Source organism: Gallus gallus, chromosome 2 (assembly GCF_016699485.2).
Source record: "Gallus gallus isolate bGalGal1 chromosome 2, bGalGal1.mat.broiler.GRCg7b, whole genome shotgun sequence".
NCBI classification, from domain to species: domain Eukaryota; kingdom Metazoa; phylum Chordata; class Aves; order Galliformes; family Phasianidae; genus Gallus; species Gallus gallus.
Genome location: NC_052533.1, coordinates 26,348,767 through 26,369,923, shown reverse-complemented (window position 1 = coordinate 26,369,923; position 21,157 = coordinate 26,348,767). Strand labels below are relative to the sequence as shown.

The following is a 21,157-nucleotide window of genomic DNA, read 5'->3' as shown; positions in this document are numbered from 1 at the left end:
CTAGGGTTATTTTCAAATCTTGTGGGTGCAACTTGTGGAAGTACCAGGGCTGCCACTAACATTTAATTGGAAATCTTTTTCTCTCATTTTTGAATACGCAAGTATAATTGTGATTGGAGAAATCTGGCAGTAATATCTTTTGTCACTGTAAAAAAGAACAATGGTGACAATTCAATGATTTTTTTTTTTTTCTGTCTTGAAAGTGTCACATCACCATAAGCTTGATTTGATCCCCCCGGTGAAGCTCTAATTTTAATGCTAATGCTGATAGTTTAGAGAAAATTTTTCTGTAGCACACAGACTGTGCTAACTGCTTTGTGATCTGTATGCAGAAAATCCAATTATATGTGGTTGTGATGTTACCTATTGCACTTGCTTAGGTTTGGTTATTTGCTTTCTTTTTGTCAGTGAAAAGCTGCTGCAGTGGAATGTAGGAGAGAACAGCTCTGTAACAGCAGAGGAGGAAGAAAAGGCAGCACTTAGAAGAATGGGAGGTTTTCTTGACACAGCTCAGCATTTCACATCTAGTTATTAATGGTCAAGGCTAAATAGTGACATATTTTAAATGGTACCTTTTTATTAATATGAGCTTAGAATTCATTTTGTTGCCCTCCTTTTTGTTTTGTAATTTGCAACAGAGTTGATTTCAATGACAGTAACCTATGCTTTTCAATGGGAAGATTGGTTGGTAGGAAGAGGTTTTAAATTTGACCTCATGTCAAAATGGTGTTAGATGCTTTAATCGGTTTCCTCAAGTTATATGTCTCTTGCTTATTGATCTGTCGAAGTCAGCATAAAACACATACACTGTACTTTTGGCCAGCTAATTTGGAACTCTTATGAAGTTAACAAATCATTATAAGCTACTTTCAACTACATATTTTTTGTCAGTGCTCCTGAATCCATCAATTTATGGAAGCCATTAAAATACTGGCTGATGGGAGAAAAAGAAATAAATATCAGCCTTATTTAATTTTCTTATTAATTTGTATTAATTAGTTAACTTGAGAACTGATAACAATGTTTGAGTGATTTATGTCTTCAAAAAGAAGCCTACTGTTGCCCTTCTTGAAAATGGAAATTGGCTTGTCAAATGTTTAGATGAAGAATGATCAATCAATAGGATTTTAATAAGGAGAAGGTTTAAAATTGACTGAGGGTGGCTTTTGTTTAAAGGTGATTTGGTATGTGCAAATTATTAAGCTATCCCAGGAGAGGATTTTCAAAAGCAATAATGGGCACTGATTTTCTTTGTTTATTCCATTCTCTTTCTGTTCTCCTTGCCAGGGATTTAAGTATTCACTGTTGTCTTTGAAATTTCCCTGCCTGTGTTTCAAGTATTGTGTATATTCTAGTCATTTATTTTTACAGCAATCATTTTTAACTGTTCTTTTTTTCCAGTGAGCAAATTGTCTGGATAAGCTTATTTATTTTCAATATAAATTCATGTTCAACATAGGGGCTAGCTGTTCCCATTGATTTTAAAATTTTTGAAAATATATGCACACATTGGAGTAACAGAGCTGGCTGGGAAAGCCCCATTGACGTCCTGTGTTTCTGTGTGAAAATTTAGTGCAAATGGGCTTGTTGATCAAGAACTGTTTTTATTTATTTTTCTCCATTAGTGAAGTTTGTAATGGACTTTTCTGGAAGTGAGATAACTAAAGCTAGATTTAAAAAATGCTTCATTGCTTTTGAAGTCATAATTACATGGGTAAACAAGCCATAGGTATGTATCAAAGTACAAAAGGACTAAAGATTAGAATATGTGCAAAAATTGTGATTGTGGCTACTTCCTCCATTTGGTTTCTTATCCTAATTCCAGACTGTTTTCTTAGCTCTTCCTACCATTTGCTCCTTATGAAGCTTTGAATACTAGTGGCCTATGTTTTATGCTCACTTTTGTACCCAATCTTAAGTTTTTTTTCCTCTCAGCAACCTCTAAAGAATTGCATGCTGTTACCACACTTTCAAAAGGATTTCTAACCAAATTCTAACCTTTTTCAGAGGTCATGATAAGGACACTGGACACTTCTAGCAAAAGCAAACTTCAAGCTTATCCCCCAAACTACAGGTTGCCAAAAAAGTTTTTAGGTGAGAAATTTCACCAATTTCCTCATGAAAATATTTCCTTTTCTATTAGCACAAGAAAGGAACTACCATTTCTCTTCTTCATTAAAAAGAATGGGACAAGTACAAAAGTAGTTTTTGTGCTTTTTCTAATTCCTATCTTTGCCTTTATAGGATAATGTTACTCTGAAACTGAGAATTTGAAAGACTTAAATTGAGAAATATATTTGAGAGAGGAATGTATTTGAATGATTCAGACGGCACTACAAAACCTAACCATAAGTAGTATTGTGCTTATGAATTATGTGTTTGATTTAAATTACTTTCAGGTGTGGTCTTTTCAAGAGAAAATCCAACTACAAGAGCTTACTCCATCAGATTCTGAATAAATGTAAAACTCAAAATCTGTTTCAATAAGCAACTATCCATGCAGTTGGTTTCCTAATGAAAAATGCATGCTGCCTTTACTACTGATAGGCAGGCTGCACCAGATGCGACTACAGAGATCACTGAACTGATGAGAAAAGGTTCAGAGCTTGATTTCTTGATAGAGATGACACTTCCAAATAAGGAACTTCAGAGGTGCTTTTGCATCCGGTTCTGATACTTGCAAAAGTTCTGCTTCATGCAGTCTGCTGCTGGAGCCAGTGTAATCTGCATGGAAAGTACAGTATTCATTCAGAATATAGAGGCAGAGTGGAACTAGTTAATTCAGTGGGACTTTCCTCCATTCTCTAGCTTTATCTACTAGCAAGCAGTTATTTGTATACCTCCTGGCAGTACTTTAACATGTGCCTTCTTATAAAGAATGCTTTTTTACATGAAAGTTCCAGGCCAGAGGTATTGATTTTTCCCTACCAAAGGGGTTAGTTAAAAATATTTTTGGCTCCTAAACTGAGAAAACTGCTCAAAACCAGCAGTACGTAAATAGATAGATCATTTAAGTAATATCTTAATTGTGTCATTTTGCATCTGAAGAAAAAGCCTTAAAAATGAAAAACTGGCTAGGCAAACTTTCACCGGTGTACTTGGCTTCAACTAACTTTTAAAGTAATGAACAAACAGTGCAAAATAAAAGAGAAATCTATCCAAGGATCTCTTATTTTCTAATAAAAAGAAAGCATTTGTCAAATTAGAGCTAGATCATAGAATCATAGAATAGCCTGTGTTGGAAAGGACCCTTAAGATCATCTAGTTCCAACCTCCTGCTATAAGCAGGGACACCTCCCACTAGACGGGGTTGCTCAAAGTCCATCCAGTCTGGCCTTGAACGCTTCCAGGATGGGAGCATCCAAAACCTCTCTGGGCAACCTGTTCCGGTGTCTCACCACCCTCACAGTAAATATTTTTTTCCTACTATCTGGTCTAAATCTACCCTCTTCCATGTTAAAACCATTCCCTGTTGCTACGTGCCCTTCTAAAAAGTCCCTCCCCAGCTTTCCTGTAGGCCCCCTTCAGGTACTGCAAGGCTGCTATAAGGTCCTCCTGGACCCTTTTCTTCTCTAAGATAAAGAGCCCCACCTCTCAGCCTTTCCTCATAGGGGAGGTGCTCTAGCCCATATGGCCCTCCTCTGGACCCAGTCCAACAGCTCAGTGTCCTTCTTTTGTTGGAGGTCCTGGAACTGGATGCAGTACTCCAGGTCAAGTCTCATGAGAACAGAGCAGAGGGGCTCACCTCCCTTGACCTGCTGGTCACACTTCTCTTGATGCAACCCAGGATGTAGTTGGCCTTCTGAGCTGCAAGCGCACACTGACGACCCATGTTGAATCTTTCATCAAACTGACACTCCTAAATCCTTCTCCTCAGGGCTGCTCTCAAGCCATTCCCACCCAACCTCTACCTGTGCTTAGGTTTGCCCTGACCCAGGTGCTGAACCTTGCACTTTGGTCTTGTTGGACTTCATCAGGTTGTCATGGACCCACCTCTCACGCCTGTCCAGGTTCCTTTGAATGACATCCTTTCCCTCTTGACATCTGCTGCTTGTGCAGTTATGCATGTAGAATCCTCATTCATGTTCTAAAAATAAGATTGTCTTGTTGCGAAGATTTTGAAGTAATTATTTAGAAACATTGAAATGTTTAATTATTTTTAGTGATTTCTTACACATAATTCTTTCTTACCTCTGCAAAACTTACATATACATCTTAAAATTTTCCCAATTTGTCCTGAAAATCTATTCTTCAAAAGAACGATATAAATTTAAAATACATTCTGGTACTACTAATGTTTTCCAAAACAGTTTATTTGTCAAAAACTAAACATTGTGTGACTTGTATGAAAGAGGCAAAAATTTGCTAATCTCTCTCTCTATTGTTTTTTCGTTGCAAGTCTGAAAGAAAGATATTTAATAATATCATTCCATGAAAGGATAACATCAAGGTCTGCTACCTGCTATGTAAAAATGAGAAATCCCTAAGTAGTATATTATGACATGGTCAAGTGTGACACCTAGAGGCTATATGTTTAGGTTCCCTAAAGAATAATTTTTTCAGCTACAAGTTTTGTACAAGACATTTCATTCTGGAGTTCAGGAATGAATCTGCCAGGTTTTGAAAGACAAAGTAGGTTGTGATATATTCAGAGGTTGTTCACGTGTATCGTATTTCTTGTGTCTTCCCTAATTAAGCTCCCTAGCTTTCATATAAAGAAAAATAACAGACCTCTGCTGAGTCTACTGAGAAGTGCTCAAAACTCCATGGCCTGAAAGGACCCTGTACAATATATTCTGGTCTGGAATTGTCTTGTAAAATTCTTGAAGGCCTCATCTCAAGAGAATCTTTTAAACACACTTCCACCTGTAGTAAAATTTCTACAAGCAAGTCAGTCAGGGTCTTAAAAAATGAAGAGATAGAAGTTCTGGTTAGTGACTTTATGCAGGGGAACAGAGAGTAGACAAGCTCATCTGAGTTGTTATTTGGATTGTTTAGATGATGGAGCTTTCAAAATAAGCATATAAGGCAACATGCCACACCTAATACCTTCTCTAAAAGTCAGATGTGCAACCCCTACTGTGCACTGTATGAGTTTACAGTGGATATATCCAAGGGCCTGCTGCATCCTTACAGTGGATATATGCGAGAGTGTCGTAATATCGTGACTGAATCAGGTCAAGAGGTTAAAAATATAGAACTCTTTTCAGAAATGGGCATCCGTTGGTTATTGTCTGTAAGAAACCCATTAACACCATATTGTGGGGTGTGGGAGCTACTAACCTATTGAGGGAAGGGATTGTCCAACTCTGCTCTGCAGTAGCATGGCCTCAATTTAAGCACTGTGTGCTATTTTGTGTCCTACAATACAAGAAAGACAGAAAACTATTAGAGAGCATTCAATGGTGGGCAACAAAGATGGGTATGTGTCTAGGCAGCAAGATGGATGAGCAGCAGCTGAGGTCCCTCGGTTTATTCAACCTGGAGAAAAGAAAACTGAGGGGAGGCCTCATGGTGGCCTACAAGTCCTCATGAGGGCAGTGGTGGAGAAGCACTGATTTCTGCTCTCTGGTGACTGTGATATGACTCAAGGGAATGACATGGAATTGGATATTAGGTGAAGGTGCTTCACCAGGAGAGTGGTTGGACCCCGGAACAGGCTCCCATTGGCAATGATCACAGCACCAAGCCTGTGGGAGTTGAAGCTTTTGAACAGCACTCTCAGATATAGGATTTGAATTTTGGGTGGTTCTGTGTGGAACCAGGAGTTGGATTTGATCATCCTTATGTGTCCCTTCCAACACAAGATATTCTATTATTCTAACCCTTCTTTCAAGAGAGGTAGTCAACTTACTTGTCTTTGGCAACACTTGTTCTTTTCATAGCTATGTGAAGGGAGAAGGTCTTCCTTGATACAAATTTCAATAATCAAAGTTCAGATTAGGAGGAGTTTAAATATCCTACATAGGAAATGAAACAATTTTCATTCTTTAGAATCTAGTTGAATTTTCTGATATTTGAGTAGTCACACAGCACAGACAATTTAGAAAGGAAAATGGAACAGTTTGTAAAATATCTTCTATACATCTAGAAGAACAGACTGAAGCTTTACTGAAGTTGCTGGCTTATGCGTGGCCTACAAAGTTAAAGGTGGACAAAAGAGATGCTGGGCATGCATCTTATTAAGTATTGCTGAGTCTAGAGGCTGATATGCCATATGTATGTTGTGGTCTTTTTATGCTTTTTAATTTTATTATGTTTAGAAATACAATGTCTTCAGCACAGAACATAAGATGATTTTGAAGCTCTGAATCATGGCATTTTGCAAACAGTGACAGGTTTATGAAATGAAACTGCCTCTTAGTACAGGAATATGATACTACTAGTAGGGAGATTCTGTTTGACAGGCAACTTTTCATACACCATGTCTATACAATTGGTATTTTGGTCTCATTTCTCTTTTCACTAAATATATGGTGCATTTGTGGGTTTTTTCATCTGCTAACGGTTTAATGCTAGAAAACAAGAACAAAATAATTCTAACATTTTATGACTACCTCTACCTTGTTTTCATGAGTGTCTTTGAGATCAATCATTTTCCCCTAGAAAACAAAAAAGTGCTAATTTGTCATTCACTTACGAGAGCAGTTTACTGACTCCACATGGTTTCAGTGCCTCAAATAAATAAATGTATGTGAATACAAGTCTACTGAGATTCATTTGTTGATGCTCTAAGGTACAGCACTGACAATGTTATGTTACTGATACAGAGATTAATGTTGATTGTAGCTTATTTCTCTGCTTTGTCAGAGGTTTCTTTTCTGCAGTATATAAATTTGTATTTGGGAATGTCTATAAACTGCAAATAATTGATTATTTATGATCATTAGGTCATAATTAGAATATGGGTTGTTATTGTGGTCTGGAAATTGTGGTTGCACTGGTGGAAGACCCCTGCCCACTATAGCAAATACGTCAGAATAAGTTGGGCACACTGACATGGAAAAGGCTGCCAGCAACTCTCTCACGCTAGTACATTTGAAGCTTACAATCTGTATATATAGTCTCCTGTGTCTGAGGCCTAATTTCTGCAGATAGGTTAAGGTGTCTGCAGGCATTTGCCTACTCTTGCTTGTGTTTTCCTGCTCTGATTAAAACATGAGTGTTCGGGCTGCAAACATGACATAGCTCTGAGTTCAGTGTTCACCAAAGACAGCTCTTTAAAAATCCTTACTGCTTTTCTAGGCAAACAATTACATCTACATAATATTCCCAGCTTTGCCTCCTTTCTTTCTCTCTGACATATTTCTGAACAGTTTTAAGTGCATCATAGCTTGTTACCAATGAAGATAAAACTAGTTTTCTGTACTTTATTGATCTTTGTCAGAAAAAAAACAGTACTGCCATAAAAAGTAGTGTGCAAATGAGTTTTCATAATCTTTAATTTATCAAAAATTTAAAAGTATGTGCTTTTGTTGCATAAATACAAGAAAATGTTTGAATGTTTGTGTATGTGTATTCACCCATGTGTGTACACCATGTGTATTGCATGACACTGCTTTGTTCTGTCAAAAACCACTTTGATTCATTGTGCCAACTATATGGATGATCTGTTTCCTGATGATGTTTCCAGACAATCTGACTCATGTACGAAATATTTTCAGAGGTTTTCTTTAGACATTCATAAAAATTCTAGGTAGAATTAATTGCTGTTAATAACTCTGAATATGGTGCCTATGCCCCTAGTCACCCCATAGAATATATCTTTTAATGTTAATTTTTCAAAGGAGTGTATAAGTAACATATACTTTACTATAACTATACAAATCAATAAAGTTGCCATAGATTTTCTGGTTGTCATAAAACTTTTTTAAGCCCTTAAATTTGTTGTCATATTTTTTCAGAAATTATGAAGTTTGGCTTATCTTCATTAGTTTGAGTATTTGAATACTTTCAATGTGGCATGAAAAACAATGTGCATGTGAATAACTTAACCTTGCATTTACCTGTGGAATTGCTATAATTCTATAAACTCAGAGGACACTGTTTTGACAGTATTCCATCTAGCTTAACAAAACACAGGATGAAGGGTTCTCCATGCTTCCTAAACTGAACACAGTATGATGTAGCAGGAGCAATTAAAATCTATTTCCAGAAGTGCTTTAGCTGAGGTTGCAAGTTCTGCATCAGGATGCTATAAATTTGTTAAGATCATGGCTTTCTATGTATCCCTTATCAACCTATAATCTCCTGATTGTTGCCTGTTTTTCAACAGCTGAGGAACAGTAATCCACACTTGCTTATCTCTCTTAATCACAGCCTCACAGTGCTAGAGCTCCCTGAGCCTTTAATTCCCTCTTAGAGGCGTAACAGAGTGGAAAGTAAACAAAGACGAATTTGCAACCTTCAACATTGCTAATTTGCTCTGATGTCAGAATATTTAAACAGGCAAAGTCTTGGGAATTATTTGATCATGGCTGATTTTAATCAAATGCATGTGAAAAGGCTGAGTCTGAGAAGGTTGTGCAAAATGACAGGCATCCCAAGAGAGGTTCACTGAAGGTTTCTTCTTTAAACAACAATAGCTCCATCCTTTTAAAACTCTGGATCATGTGCTCCTGCAGCGTGTTTTTGTGGCTGCTTGCATTTTGAATGGAACTTTTTGGATATGGTAACAGTTTCCTTGAAAAATTCTCATTTGCTTTGCAGTTTATAGATGTCTGAAACCTGATCTTTAGGCTTGTTACTGCATCTGTTCACTGGGCAATGGGTGAGAGAGATAAGAATGCCTATTTTAAAAGCTTTGTCTCTCTCCACGTTTTTGCATCATCATGACAGCCTAATGTATCCTGAATACTTTCATATGTAAAACTCGGTGTGTGTTTTAAAAATGATTGATAACTTGATCTTCAAATTACTTTAAATTACACAGTTGACATTTATGCATGTATATATGTGTACATATTTACTGGATAGGAAAGGATGTTATTTTGCATTATATGTTACATGCAGACCTCATCTACCACAGAGATGATGTGCTTACACATCCACACACACTAGAGAGGTGCATGTTATTACCTGAAACAGATTTGACAAATATGCAAATAAAGTTGTGGGCTGTTCTTTTGTTTTATAATTCCTTTCATTTCCCTCTGTGGGGACTTAAATGTCTATTTAACGCATGAGTAACCACTTATTTTTTGTTGTTTACAAAATGGTTAACGCAGCATGTATGTTGCTTTCAGGACAAGTGTGCAATGCTTTCCTAATTAATGTAATATTGCTCCAGGTCTATCTGTTCTGGTTGCACGACTTGTGTTTCTGAAGCACGTCTGATGATGATTTCTTTTCTTCTTAGCGCGTGTCATTTGGGCTATTCCAGGGAGAGATGCCTGGGAAGCCAGGCTTTTGCAGTCACTCTCTGTGTTGAGATTACAGTGCCGGGTTATTTGTGTTCCTCCTCATCCCTGTTTCTCTCTGTCTCACTCTCTCCAGCTGGTGTAAATGACTGCTGCCGCCTCCCAGCGCAAGATAACCTGCTCAGTCAGCTGGAGCCCCCTGCGGACAGCTGTCTCTCTTTTAGCTGATGGAAAACTGCTACTAACCGCTGAATGGAAGAGCGTGGAGCAGCAACCATACTAGCAGCAGCCGCTGTAGCGAGAGCAAGCAAAGACTCTATTGTTCCCGAGTGTTAAACAGTTTTTTCTTTGCAACTGACATGCACAAAAGCAAGAGTGAGGCTTCCAGTCCGCTTCTCCCTGCAAAGAAATTTTGAAGAAGGGGAATATTATCCGGAGAAGGTTTCACAGTCGGGCTGTGGGCTTTGGATGCGGGCTGCTGGAGGCATGGGGCTGAGCGAGGGGAGCACTGCTTTCCCCCGTGGGCCAGGGCTCTCCACCTCGCCAGCCCGCTGCGTGGGAGTGCTGGTGGTCCTGCTGCTGGGGAACTGGGGCGCTCGGGCACAGAGCGAATTCCAAACTTCGTCCGTCTATCTCTGGAAGACCGGTAAGTAAGGATGCTGTACAAACATAGTAGCAGCATATTTAGTTTCTGTTGTAAGCAGTAACCTTTTTGTGCGCTTTGTGTATGCGGAGAGAGAAAGTTAAATGTGTTAGTAATGTTTATGTGCAGGATTCTAGGAAAACAAACTGGGTCGCTTACTAGGGTTCCACCAGCCAAGCAAATATGACAATTTAAAAAACCCACTCTTACAACACTGCTAAGTGTTTTCTGGGTCTGTTGAGGTTTTTGATTTTATTTAGTAGATCTGTGTTGTATGTAAATAGCAAAGGTCAGGGCTCTAGTGCCTGCTCACAATGGAAAGGACCATTTATTACAGTTGGAGTCAACAGTGTTAACAGTGCTCTAAAAATATTGGCATTTCACAAAGAAGGATGTAACATAGCGTGTCTGATCTTTATGCTGTGTGCTGACGTGTAATATATTCAGTGTGGTAATTGACGGGGAGTTGGGTTTGTTAAATTTAGGTTTGTTGCACAGTATATAGGACACGTGAAAGCTAATGATGGATTAGGTGAAATAATCCAACTGATGCCAGATCTCATAACCAAAGAGCCAAAGGCAAACAGACTATGTGGATTCAGCACAATGCTAGATTGATAATTTCCTTTACTTGGGTGCTAATGAATTACATGTATGTTTTAAAGATTGCAGTTGTAACACTGTTTCAACCTTAACTTTGCTTTAAAAATTAATGGGATCTATCTTGTGTCTATTAGTGTATTAAAGTAATGCAGAATCTTAACATGGAGGAATATGTGCATTTTAGTTCCCTAATATTGTGTTAGTTCCTATGTAAGATTCCTTTAGGAAATGAAAAAAATTCAAGCTGGTTAGTATTTCACATTGGTTTGGCAGTTGTTTTTTTCTCTGTACATTGACAGCAATAAGCCAATCCCAAAAGCAGACATTTGTTTAAAATTTGCTTTCCTATTAATTAATAATAAGATAGTAAGAGAGTGCAAATTAATCATTTCTTTGAAAAACAACTTCGAGAAGATGGTCTCTTTCCTGGATGGAGCCTTCTGCCACGAAAACAGATCAATTCACAATCGCAGCAATATCCTGAATTTTTTAAGAGGCTCTATCCATACAGCAGCTCAAGCAAAGGATTAAAAGGGAATTCATTTAAACACGAAGACAGGCTTTCCAATAACGCTAGAAAGAGAAATTTGAGGAAGGGAGAATACTTTGCAACTTTCACTTCCTTCTGAAAGTTGAGTAGCACAATGATACTGATGTCCTTTTTTTTTCCTTCTTCTTGAACCCTTGAAAAATTCCAAACACAGTTTGTTTCCATTACAGATTTTTAAATACTTGATATGCACTTAAAAAGAGAGATGCGGAAGTGTATAGAAAAACATAATAATGGTAGCATTTTGCATTAAAGCAAGTTGCTAGGTATTTGGAGAATAAACTCTAGCATTTTATTGTCTCCATTTAATAGATTGTATTTAAAGATGTTAACAGTAACATAGACTGAGTATAATAACTATAGTTAACCAGAACTTATGAAAATGAGCTCCAAAACTACTATGGAGTTGCTCTGTTTACTTTGCCTATAGCACATGTGCTCTGAAGTCAGTGAAATCAAAAGAAAACTGGGTTGTTTTTGTTTCCTCCAAGTTTTTTCCCTTCTTAAAAACTTTTGTTTAGAAGAGATATGATATAATTACGCTGTCTAGTGAACAGCTAGTTTGTCCTTTTAAGCATTCCTTTCTGTGACCTCTCTCTGCGCTGTTTAACCCACAATAAGGAATAGTATAAGCATACTCACTGTGTAACTCTTAATATCGTAACCTCAGTGATTTGACAATAATGTGATGAAAAACAAAGTGGTTATTTTCTAACAGTGAATGACAAGATAGAGTGAATAAGGTTGTTCATTAGAAGCCTAATTAAGTCTTTGCACTCATTTTCTTAGCTATTCCTTTGTGTCAAAAAAAAAAAAAAAAGAGAGAAAAATACCTTTACGTTTATTGTGTACTTCTCATTTACACTGAGGGCGTTCTTACAGGTAGCTTTGTCTGATGGATATAGGTTATCTTTGCTCAAAAATGGACTCTTGAACACAATGTATTGCTTTTCAATTTCCTGTATTTTATTAAATTAGTCTTATGCTTGATCAGGAATAAGAGAGGAAACAAAATAGCCTGTAGGAAGGATTTGGACTTCCTTGTGTCATATGATAAGCTTTTGTTTATAATGGAGCAATATACCACTTCACTTGATTATAACCTGGTTGCTTTTAGGGGTTATCTGTGTTTCTCCTGGGGAGAACTAGTCATTGCCACGCATCTAGAATTATTGATTAAATATCTTTTCTGCCTGGTAAAGTTGTTTGTTACTGTCTTGGTCTCTGATCACTCTCTCATTCCCCTCTCCTCTTTGCAGGAGAAAGAGGGTGCCAAGATCCCAGACAGTGATCAGCAATCCTCATATGCTAACTGCTTTCAGCCAGTGTTTTTCTTTCATCACACAGATACGGCTATAATCTACTGGTTGTCTTCAAGTGGTTTATGAAATGTTTGTGGTTTTGATAGCAGTGGATGTCATATCCTTATGGTATAGTTGGTATAGTAAGGATATTTAGTTGGATATTACTGATTCTTTTTTCTACCCTCGTCTTTGTGGGGAGGTTTTAGAAATAGAACTGGGACAACAGTTCATCAGTGATCTGAAGGGATATCTAGCACAAAGTGTTGAAATTTCAGCTGAAGTATTAGAGGAGATTATATAAAACTGAATTGAGCGGTAGTGATCTGATCCATCTGAGACAATATTAATTTTTCTTTCTGTGAATGCAACATAAGTCACAGAAATGTGTGGCTGAGGTTGTGTCTAGTAAATCAGCTTGATTTATATATGTGTGTGTATGTCTTTTGGCACGTGTTATTAGTGAAGTACTGAGTACTGTGTGCATTTCTGGGCTCCTGAGTTCAAGAAAGACAGGGACCATCTAGGGAAAGTCCAGCAGAAAGCCACAGAGATAAGGGATTTGGAGCATCCCCCTTCTGAGGAATGGCTAAGAGACCTGAAACTGTTCAGCCTGGAGAAGAGAAGACTGAGAGGGGACCTAATCAATGCTTATAAATATCTAATGGGTGGGAGCCAAGTGGATGAAGCCAGGCACCTTTTAGTGGTTCCCAGTAACAGAACAAGGAGAAATGGGCACAAACTGGAACACTGGAAGTCCCATACAAACATGAGGAGAAACTTACTTACTTTGAGGGTGACAGAGCACTGGAAAGGGCTGCCCAGTGAGGTTGTGAGGTCTTCTCTGGAGATATTCAGAACCCACCTGAAGGCTTTCCTCTGCTGCCTACTATAGGAAACCTGCTTTAGCAGGTAGTTGGACTAGATGATCTCCAGAGCTCCCTTCCAACCCTTATGATTCTGGGAAGTATGTCCATTTATTGAAAAACATGCTGATTTTGTTACTAAATTCGGTTTGACACGAGCTTTTGGAACTGACTTGCATGTATCTGTGTTCTGTTTCTGAAGTTTTTTTTGAAATAGTGTCCTAGTATATGCTACTCCATGACTTCTATACTAGCTTATTACCGTGTGTTCCATTAAGAATGCCTCAGAAAATAATCTACAGATGTCATGAGGTTTGAGTTGAGGATTCCTTCTCCTATAAAATAGCAATTATGATAGCTGATATAGATTCCTGATACTGGATTTTAGGGTTGGGCGTGAGTTGTGGGGCTGTTCTCTGCACTTTGGAACTTAGTCATAACCCCTGAGGAGTATACAATCTACTACTATTCTTCTATCTACTACTATAAAATTCCAAGGGATGTTGTAAAGTTCAGGTTAACACTTTTATGGTTTACTTATCTTCAGTTCAGCATGGACAATGTGTAAGCAAACTGCTTTGAGGAGAGCAGTTAGACCAAATTATTTCCAGAAGTCCCGTCCAGTCTCCACCATTTCACAGTATGGGCGCCATCACTATCATTTCTACTTTTCCAACTGAAACTGAATTGAATAAATTCTCTAATGCTTGAGTAGTGAGAATGAGTATTTGCTTTTGTGTATTTATGCTGGAGGTATGCTGTGTTAGTGGACCTGCAGTGTACTGCATGACATTTAGATGGATATAGCTGATCACTCTTGCTAGTCTTTAAACTTCAGGTTTCTTACCAAATGTTCACATTCCATGCTGTGCATTTTCTTCAGATAGAAATGCACAACTGGCTTCATTTTCCTTGTCACTGGGCAAAACCATCTGGTTTCATTAAAATAAACCAAAGCAAAGTTTTCAACAGTTCAGAATATCTGGCTCTGTACAGCAAAATGAAGAAGCAGCTGGATCCCAGAGCTGAGCTGCTGTGTCTGTCTGCTTGATGATTTGAGGTAGAGAATAGCAGTTCTTAAATAGTCATTGAACAGAATTTACTGTATTGAGATGTGGTGATTTCCTTGATGTGAGGTAGACTCACATCACTGAACACTGGAGTTATGAAGTTGAAAAATATTTATTAGCCAGGACATTGAGCTGTTTATTAATGCTTATGTGAACTGAGGCTGTCTGGATTTCTTGAAAAATATGGTGTGCAAATGTAGGAAAACAACAATAAAAGTGAGAGTGCACTTGTGGGAGGGATCTAAGATGTTCCTATGCATCATGTTTTGAATTACCTCTGTCTTCATCTTCAGGGTAACAATAGCTCACAAAGTTTTAACAAAGAAATACAAATGTTAAAAGAGTATCTGAATAATTCAGACATTTGTGGATATTGCAAAACTTTGCATACAAATCAAATGTAGAAAAACTGTAAGCATGGTGGGAAATTTCATGAGGCATGAAAGATTAAGAATGTTATGGTAAAACATAAAAAAAAAAACATAAACGTTTTTTATTTTAACTATTTGTTGTGGGCCAAGAACACTTGATCATTTGTGATCTATGTGTTAATAATAATAATAATAATAATCTAATGATCTATTTCAAAATAAAGATTCTTTCTCTAGATCATTTGGAACCCTTGCTTGCATGGGATGACCTGAGGTGTTGTGCACCTCTCAGAGCTGAATGATTTGTAATTAGTTCCTTAGTTCAGGTTCATTGCTGTGTTGGACTTCTATGGGTTCCAGAAATATTTCAAATCAAATTCTTATTCTACCTTAACTGTTAAAAAGCTTTGAAGAACACTCTATGCATTATAAAAAGTACATGTGTCTGTACCCTAATTGAGTAAAAAGTACTGTGTTAACTTCTATTAATTTGTATCATCCATTTTCATTTTGTTATTTTCATATTCAAGAACTTATAATATTCTTGTTTATACTGTCTGCCATAGAATATAATTTTGATCTATCTATACACAAGGGCTAGTTGAAAAGTAATGCCTCCTGTTTTATTATGCTGGCCAGCAGTGTTAGAAGTGGATGTTGGTGGTATGGCAGTAGAGGCTGAGCCTTCCATTACATGTTGTTGCTGTGTGACAGACAGCAGCAGAGGGACAGTCTGACAAAATGGTGCTGACATGGAAGTATGTATGAAGCAAAGGTATGGAATTGTATTACTCTGTGAACAAAAAATGGCACCCAGTGACATTCATCAATGCTTGCTGAATGTTTGCGGAGACTGAACAGTAGATGTGAGCTCAGTGAGGTGATGGGTGGTGACAGCGACACGTTCCAGATGGCCATGCACACCAGTCGCACCACAAAATGAAGAATGACTTGGTCTGTTTGTTTGTGCAAATTGGTGGATTACAACTAGAGAACTGTCTGTGGATCTGGATATCTGTTTCAGTGCATTGGAAAGGATGGTGGCAACGTTGGAGTATCATAAATTTTGCAGCAGGTGGGTCCTGTGAACATGTGACGTTGTGTCACCATGCTGAGCTGGAGTAAAAATGATGGTCCATCGAGTGGCAAGAATGTGAATTCCTCATTGATTAAAAAGTTTAAGATGCTGTCCTCAGTGGGTAAATTGGTGTACACTGACTTTTGGGATAGGAAAGGGTGATCCTTCTGGATTTCCTGGGATCTCGACAAACCATCAACTCTGACCTCTATGTAGCAGTGCTGACTGAACAGAAGTCTTGAACTTCCAGTGCCAGGTTAGAAAAAAGAAAGCCTTTCTCTTGCAACCCAACAATGCCAGGCACCATACCAATTGGAAGACTGGAGCATGTTGCCAATCTTGGCTGGGCTGTCCTTTGGAATCCAATGTATGATTTGTATTTGGCACCTTCTGACTTTGAAGCTTGAGCTGATGAAAGATGGACTGCGTGGGCAACATTTTCTTAGCAATGATGCCGTCATAGCAGCTGTGAAACAGTGGGTCACCTCCACTGATGCAGATTTTTATGAGCATGACATACAGGTTCTTGTTTAATGCTGTTGTAAATACACAGCTAGTGGTGGTGATAATGTTGAAAAACTAATGTTCTGTAGCTGAGAATTTGCTCTCTCAAATAATGCTATCGTGCTCTTTGTGCCTATTGTAGTTTTTGTGAAAATAAATAGGAGACATTACTTTTGGAACAATGAAATGAGAACTAATTATTCCAAAATAAAAATTACCATAGTTGTCACTCTTTGAAAACAAGATTGCATATTTTTCTTGTTTTTTATTTCATGATGCAGACCATGCATATACATTTTTTACATGCAACTGACTAAGCATGAGCATTTTCAACTACATCAGAATTCTTTATTTCTACCCTGTGCTTCATTTATTTTTGTTAAATCAGCTGCTGCTGTGATCTGTGATGTGCTGTCACCGCTGGGTGTGTTCCCTGCCTACAGGTGCTAATATAATTACTGAAGAGCTGCACAAAATCAGCAAGGTTCGATCACATTGTAAAATTGCTTCTTTTGACAGTTTGAAGGAAGTAACGCATGTTATTCACTTCAAGTGGAAGATGCAGCATTGAGTTGATATTTCTTGAATAAAATAAGTCATAAAATCCAGTAGGTAATACCTTTGCCATCACTGACTTTTTAAACACTATTGATCAAGTTCCCGGTAGCATAAGTCAGTATAACTCTGCTGAATTATTTGGTCTGTCAGCAGTTGTGTGATCATAAAGACTTAGTATACTGCATAATAATTGCTTCTGGCTGTTTCCCATTTCTCTTTAACAAACTAAGGTAAAATTTTAAATATACTTTTAGTGAATAACAGTGCCTTTTTGCCTTTCATTCTAAAAAGTCTCAATCCAGAGAACACTTATAAATCTATAATCGATTTAGCAGAAGGTTGTTAGGATAGTATGGTTAGGTTGTGGTTGGACCTGATGATCTTTAAGGTCTTTTCCAACCTGGGAAATTCTATGATTCTATGTAAGAACAGATCCTTAGGTAATAACTTGCTCAAAGTGGGAGGCAATGGAAATTCAGATGCAAGGAGGTAATTTGGGTGTAGGAAACATACTGGATATCATAAGTTCTCATGGGAGATTTGAGGCCCAGTGTTGTCCAATCAATGAGTCAAGTGGCTTCTAGTGGGGCTAGAAGGTTGTTATAAGTCCTGCAGGCTAAGGGCTCTCCTTAAGCTCTTCCTGAGCTTTTTCAAGCAGTAACATCTCTACTTGGACTCCTTTGGGCTCCATCCTCTTGTGAAGAGAACTGTGCAAAAGCATCTTACTTCACCTGAAGACCCTAAGAACAATTTGTTGTTTTTTCAAGATGTCACTGATCTTAAGACCACATCATGCTCCTTCACTGCTTGATTAAAAAGTCAGGTCTCAAAACCCCTTTGATTTGTAACCTCTTGGCATTATACTTCCCAAAGATAGAACAAACACATCTATGCAGTTGCATGCTTTATAATGTTGCAGACTTTATAACGTTATATGTTCCAAGGCAAGCTCTGTTTTAAAATGACTTAAGTGCCAGAAGTTAAATTGGAGGGAGGAAAGTTCCTCGTCTAATATCTTTGGTTGCTAATATACGTGAACTTCACTGAATAAAAATCCTTAATTTATTTTCCTTATGTTCCTATGATTGTATGTGCTTTTGCCTGAGTGTTCCTAGATCAAGTTAATGCCTGAGAGTAGGCAGAAGTACTTCCTAGGTGTTCAGTCTAGCTGGCATTTCAAAATGTACCTAAATGCATGCAGACAGGCATGATCACAAAGGAGGAGGGAGAGAAATGAACTATCTAATATCTCTCTGGTTAAAGTGCTTACTTTTCGATGGTTATGCCAACCTGTTTGCCAATACTCATCCATCATGTAGCACAAAATATCCCCGTCTGTTTTTGCACTGTGGCTTTTTTTTTTTTTTTTTTTTAAGTTCAAGACCAGAGTAAAGAATTTTGCAGTAATTGCAACTTGAGATGAGAGAGACGGATAAGCTTATGTCAGTAAGTAGAAAACTCTTGATTTTAAAGAGATTACAAAGAAGTTATCTGAAGAGGCAGATTAGATGTGGAGTCTCAGGGAAATAGTGAATGAGAAAAGATGCTTTAACTTGAGTCCTGACTGACAGAAAAGGAATTCACATGGTGTCCTTTTAAGGATGAAAGAAGGCAATGAGGACCTATTCAATGAAAAATAGAGCTCTAGTTAATGTATTATGAACTTGATCTGGTGCCTACACATCCATGAGGATGAAAAGAGAGTCAGGATTTTTAAAATATCAATGTAAAATGTGATTTGAAGATTTTATCTTGTTGATTCTTGTTTTTGATTACAGAATAATATAGGTGCCGCTTTTATAAAAGTTCTGCTTTGGAGAGACATAGAATGGCTTGGGTTGGAAGGGTCTTCAAAGGTCTTCTAGCTCCAATCCCCTGCTGTGAGCAGGGTTGCCACCTACTAGATCAGGCTGCCCAGGGTCCCATCCAGCCTGGCCTTGAACATCTCCAGGGATGGGTAATTATCTGCTTTTTAAAGAACAAAATTTGTTTAAACACAAAGTGACAAGTATGCAAAATTGACTTAAATATAAATGATCCTCCAAGACTGGATGTGGTTAAGTGTTGGTTATATATGTCTGTATAAATTCATATTAATTAGGATTAAATTTGTCACTTTTATTTTGTTTTGTAATGTGCAGCTAAGTGACCACAATGTTTACTGTCCATCTCCCAGTTAAATCTTACTTTTATTTGGTCAAGTGGTGAGCGGGTGGTTGACTGTCTATGACCTGAATAAGAAAATATTCACTTTGATTAAACATGTTCATCATCTATTGTTTATGCCTTCATTTATAAAGTATTCCTTCAAATTTTTTATTCAACAAATTATGCAATACCAGTAATAAGTCTGAACAATGTGAAAGGTTTTCAGTGCAGACTCACAATGAAACATTTGTCAGAGAACTCATGAAAAAGCATGCTTTAAGAATATTTTAAAATATTTTTAGTAATTTGTCTTCATTTACCAAAATCAGGGTAAATATATGTCTGGGTAAAAAAAAAAAAATACCCTGCATTATTATTTTCTTATGCTGTTAGTTTGCCATATCTGAAATAGGGTTATAGAAAAATCATGATTGATGCTGTAATCCTATTGTTTATGTAAGTCATATACTCCGAGCTAATGGTTGATTTCAGTTGTAGGACGGCATTTTGAAGCGGCCAGGAAAGTACATAATGGTAGTGGGTCATGTTGTACTGGCAGCTGAAGATGTTTGAGCTGAGAATGGAATGTTTTTATTAGGTACTCTGGAGTGCTTATACTAACTGGATATGCTGAATCCCTCAGCATATGAGGACGCTGGAATAAGTGAAGCCTCATGAACTATATATATATTTTTGTCTTAGGCTGACCCCTCCAGCGTTGTGTTAATTCTACTTTTTAATATCTTACAGACAAGAATTTAGCTTTACAGTTCCCAACTCCTCTCAATGTGTTCTTTTTTGTAGTTTTTATCCACTCATTTGTTCTGATGCCAGAAGCATTTATCTTTTAACATTGTAAGTCCAGATTTAACAGAAAGCACAATTCACATGACATGAAGGTTAATATTCTCAAAGACAAGTAGTAATTTATATTCCGATGTAACATTTCTCATGGCATAAATTAAACTGTGTATTCAATTAAGTACTGTAGCTGAGAATATCTAGTGTACAGGTAATACGTTTATTGGAAGTCATTTACTGTATTCACAACTTTCTTCATTATGTCTGTTGTTTTTGTTTCCTTTTGTTTTCCTCCATTATATGTTTTCTGTTCACAAAGAAGACCTCTAGGCCTTGGGAGACAGAGGCCTTCCACTCCCAGGCTATGGGAGGTCCTTTTCTGGATTTCTGTTTTGTCAGAATATTTGTTTCTCTACCTTTTTTCTCTTCCTTACACTTGTGAAGGTGGAGAAAAGAAAATAAATTATGGGTTACTTCAGTCGGTAAAGGTCTGTTTGAATTCAGACTGTCAGAATTTGAAGATCCAGTTGTTTTGTGTGGAGACTCAGAGGAGGCATTGGAATGGCATAGGCTAAAGTTGAAAGAACAGCAGTATTGACTTGGGATTTTATTTATGGATTTTTTTTAAATCTATTTCTGTCTAGTGAGGCGGTAAAAATATAGAGTTACAAAAAGAATGGAAGAATTAGAAAAGTGAAATATCCTGAAACCTTGAAAAATCTTATTAATTAGTATAAGCTTTCCTTGTTGTTGTTGTTTTGAACCGAGTTTCCTTGTGAGAAAAGCCAAGGCATCTTACTTAATAAGATTTTAACTTGTCTCAGTTAGTACATTGAACTGAATACAAGTCAAATAAAAGCTAATGTGAGCTATTCTGTTACCACTATCATAAACTACCCTAGAAGGTCCTTTATTTACCACTTTCGTATGGATACTAAACAGCTTTAAATGTATCAGTGCCTGGCATTTCACACAAAATCTAGCAGACATTCACTGTAGCCACCAGTGGGCTCTCAGCATCAGTTATCACTGTGCATTTTGGTACTTAGGCGCAGCCCTTACTGATTTGTCCAAGTGGAGAATGGTGCTCCTGGAAACAGCCAGCTTTCAAATCCAAATACTGATAAGAGTCTTCCGTAGGTGTTTTGAAGGAGATAATAACTTTTGCGTATGTTCTTTATACTGCACATTTTTTTTTTTTAAGTGATATTAATTGGAAATGGTTTCTAATGTAATGAGGCATACTTCAACATTTTAAAAGATTGATGACATCTGCTAAGCCAATGAGAAATTTCTTAATGAGAT

The 21,157-nt window shown here is 37.4% G+C and overlaps 1 protein-coding gene across 9 annotated transcripts in view; it reads left to right on the top strand.

Moving 5' to 3' along the window:
- Nucleotides 1-21,157, top strand: part of THSD7A (thrombospondin type 1 domain containing 7A) — a 272,803-nt gene that overhangs the window by 61,736 nt on the left and 189,910 nt on the right. For 6 of the 9 annotated variants that reach the window (XM_040695466.2, XM_040695469.2, XM_040695468.2 and 3 more), the window contains exon 1: nucleotides 9,607-10,005. In XM_040695466.2, the coding sequence (XP_040551400.1) occupies nucleotides 9,828-10,005 (178 nt within the window). In that variant the 5' untranslated portion in view covers nucleotides 9,607-9,827. Of the gene's footprint in view, nucleotides 1-9,495; nucleotides 10,006-21,157 lie in introns of those variants that run through there. The other 3 variants (XM_015281884.4, XM_025147356.3, XM_046938330.1) reach the window with 1 other exon arrangement.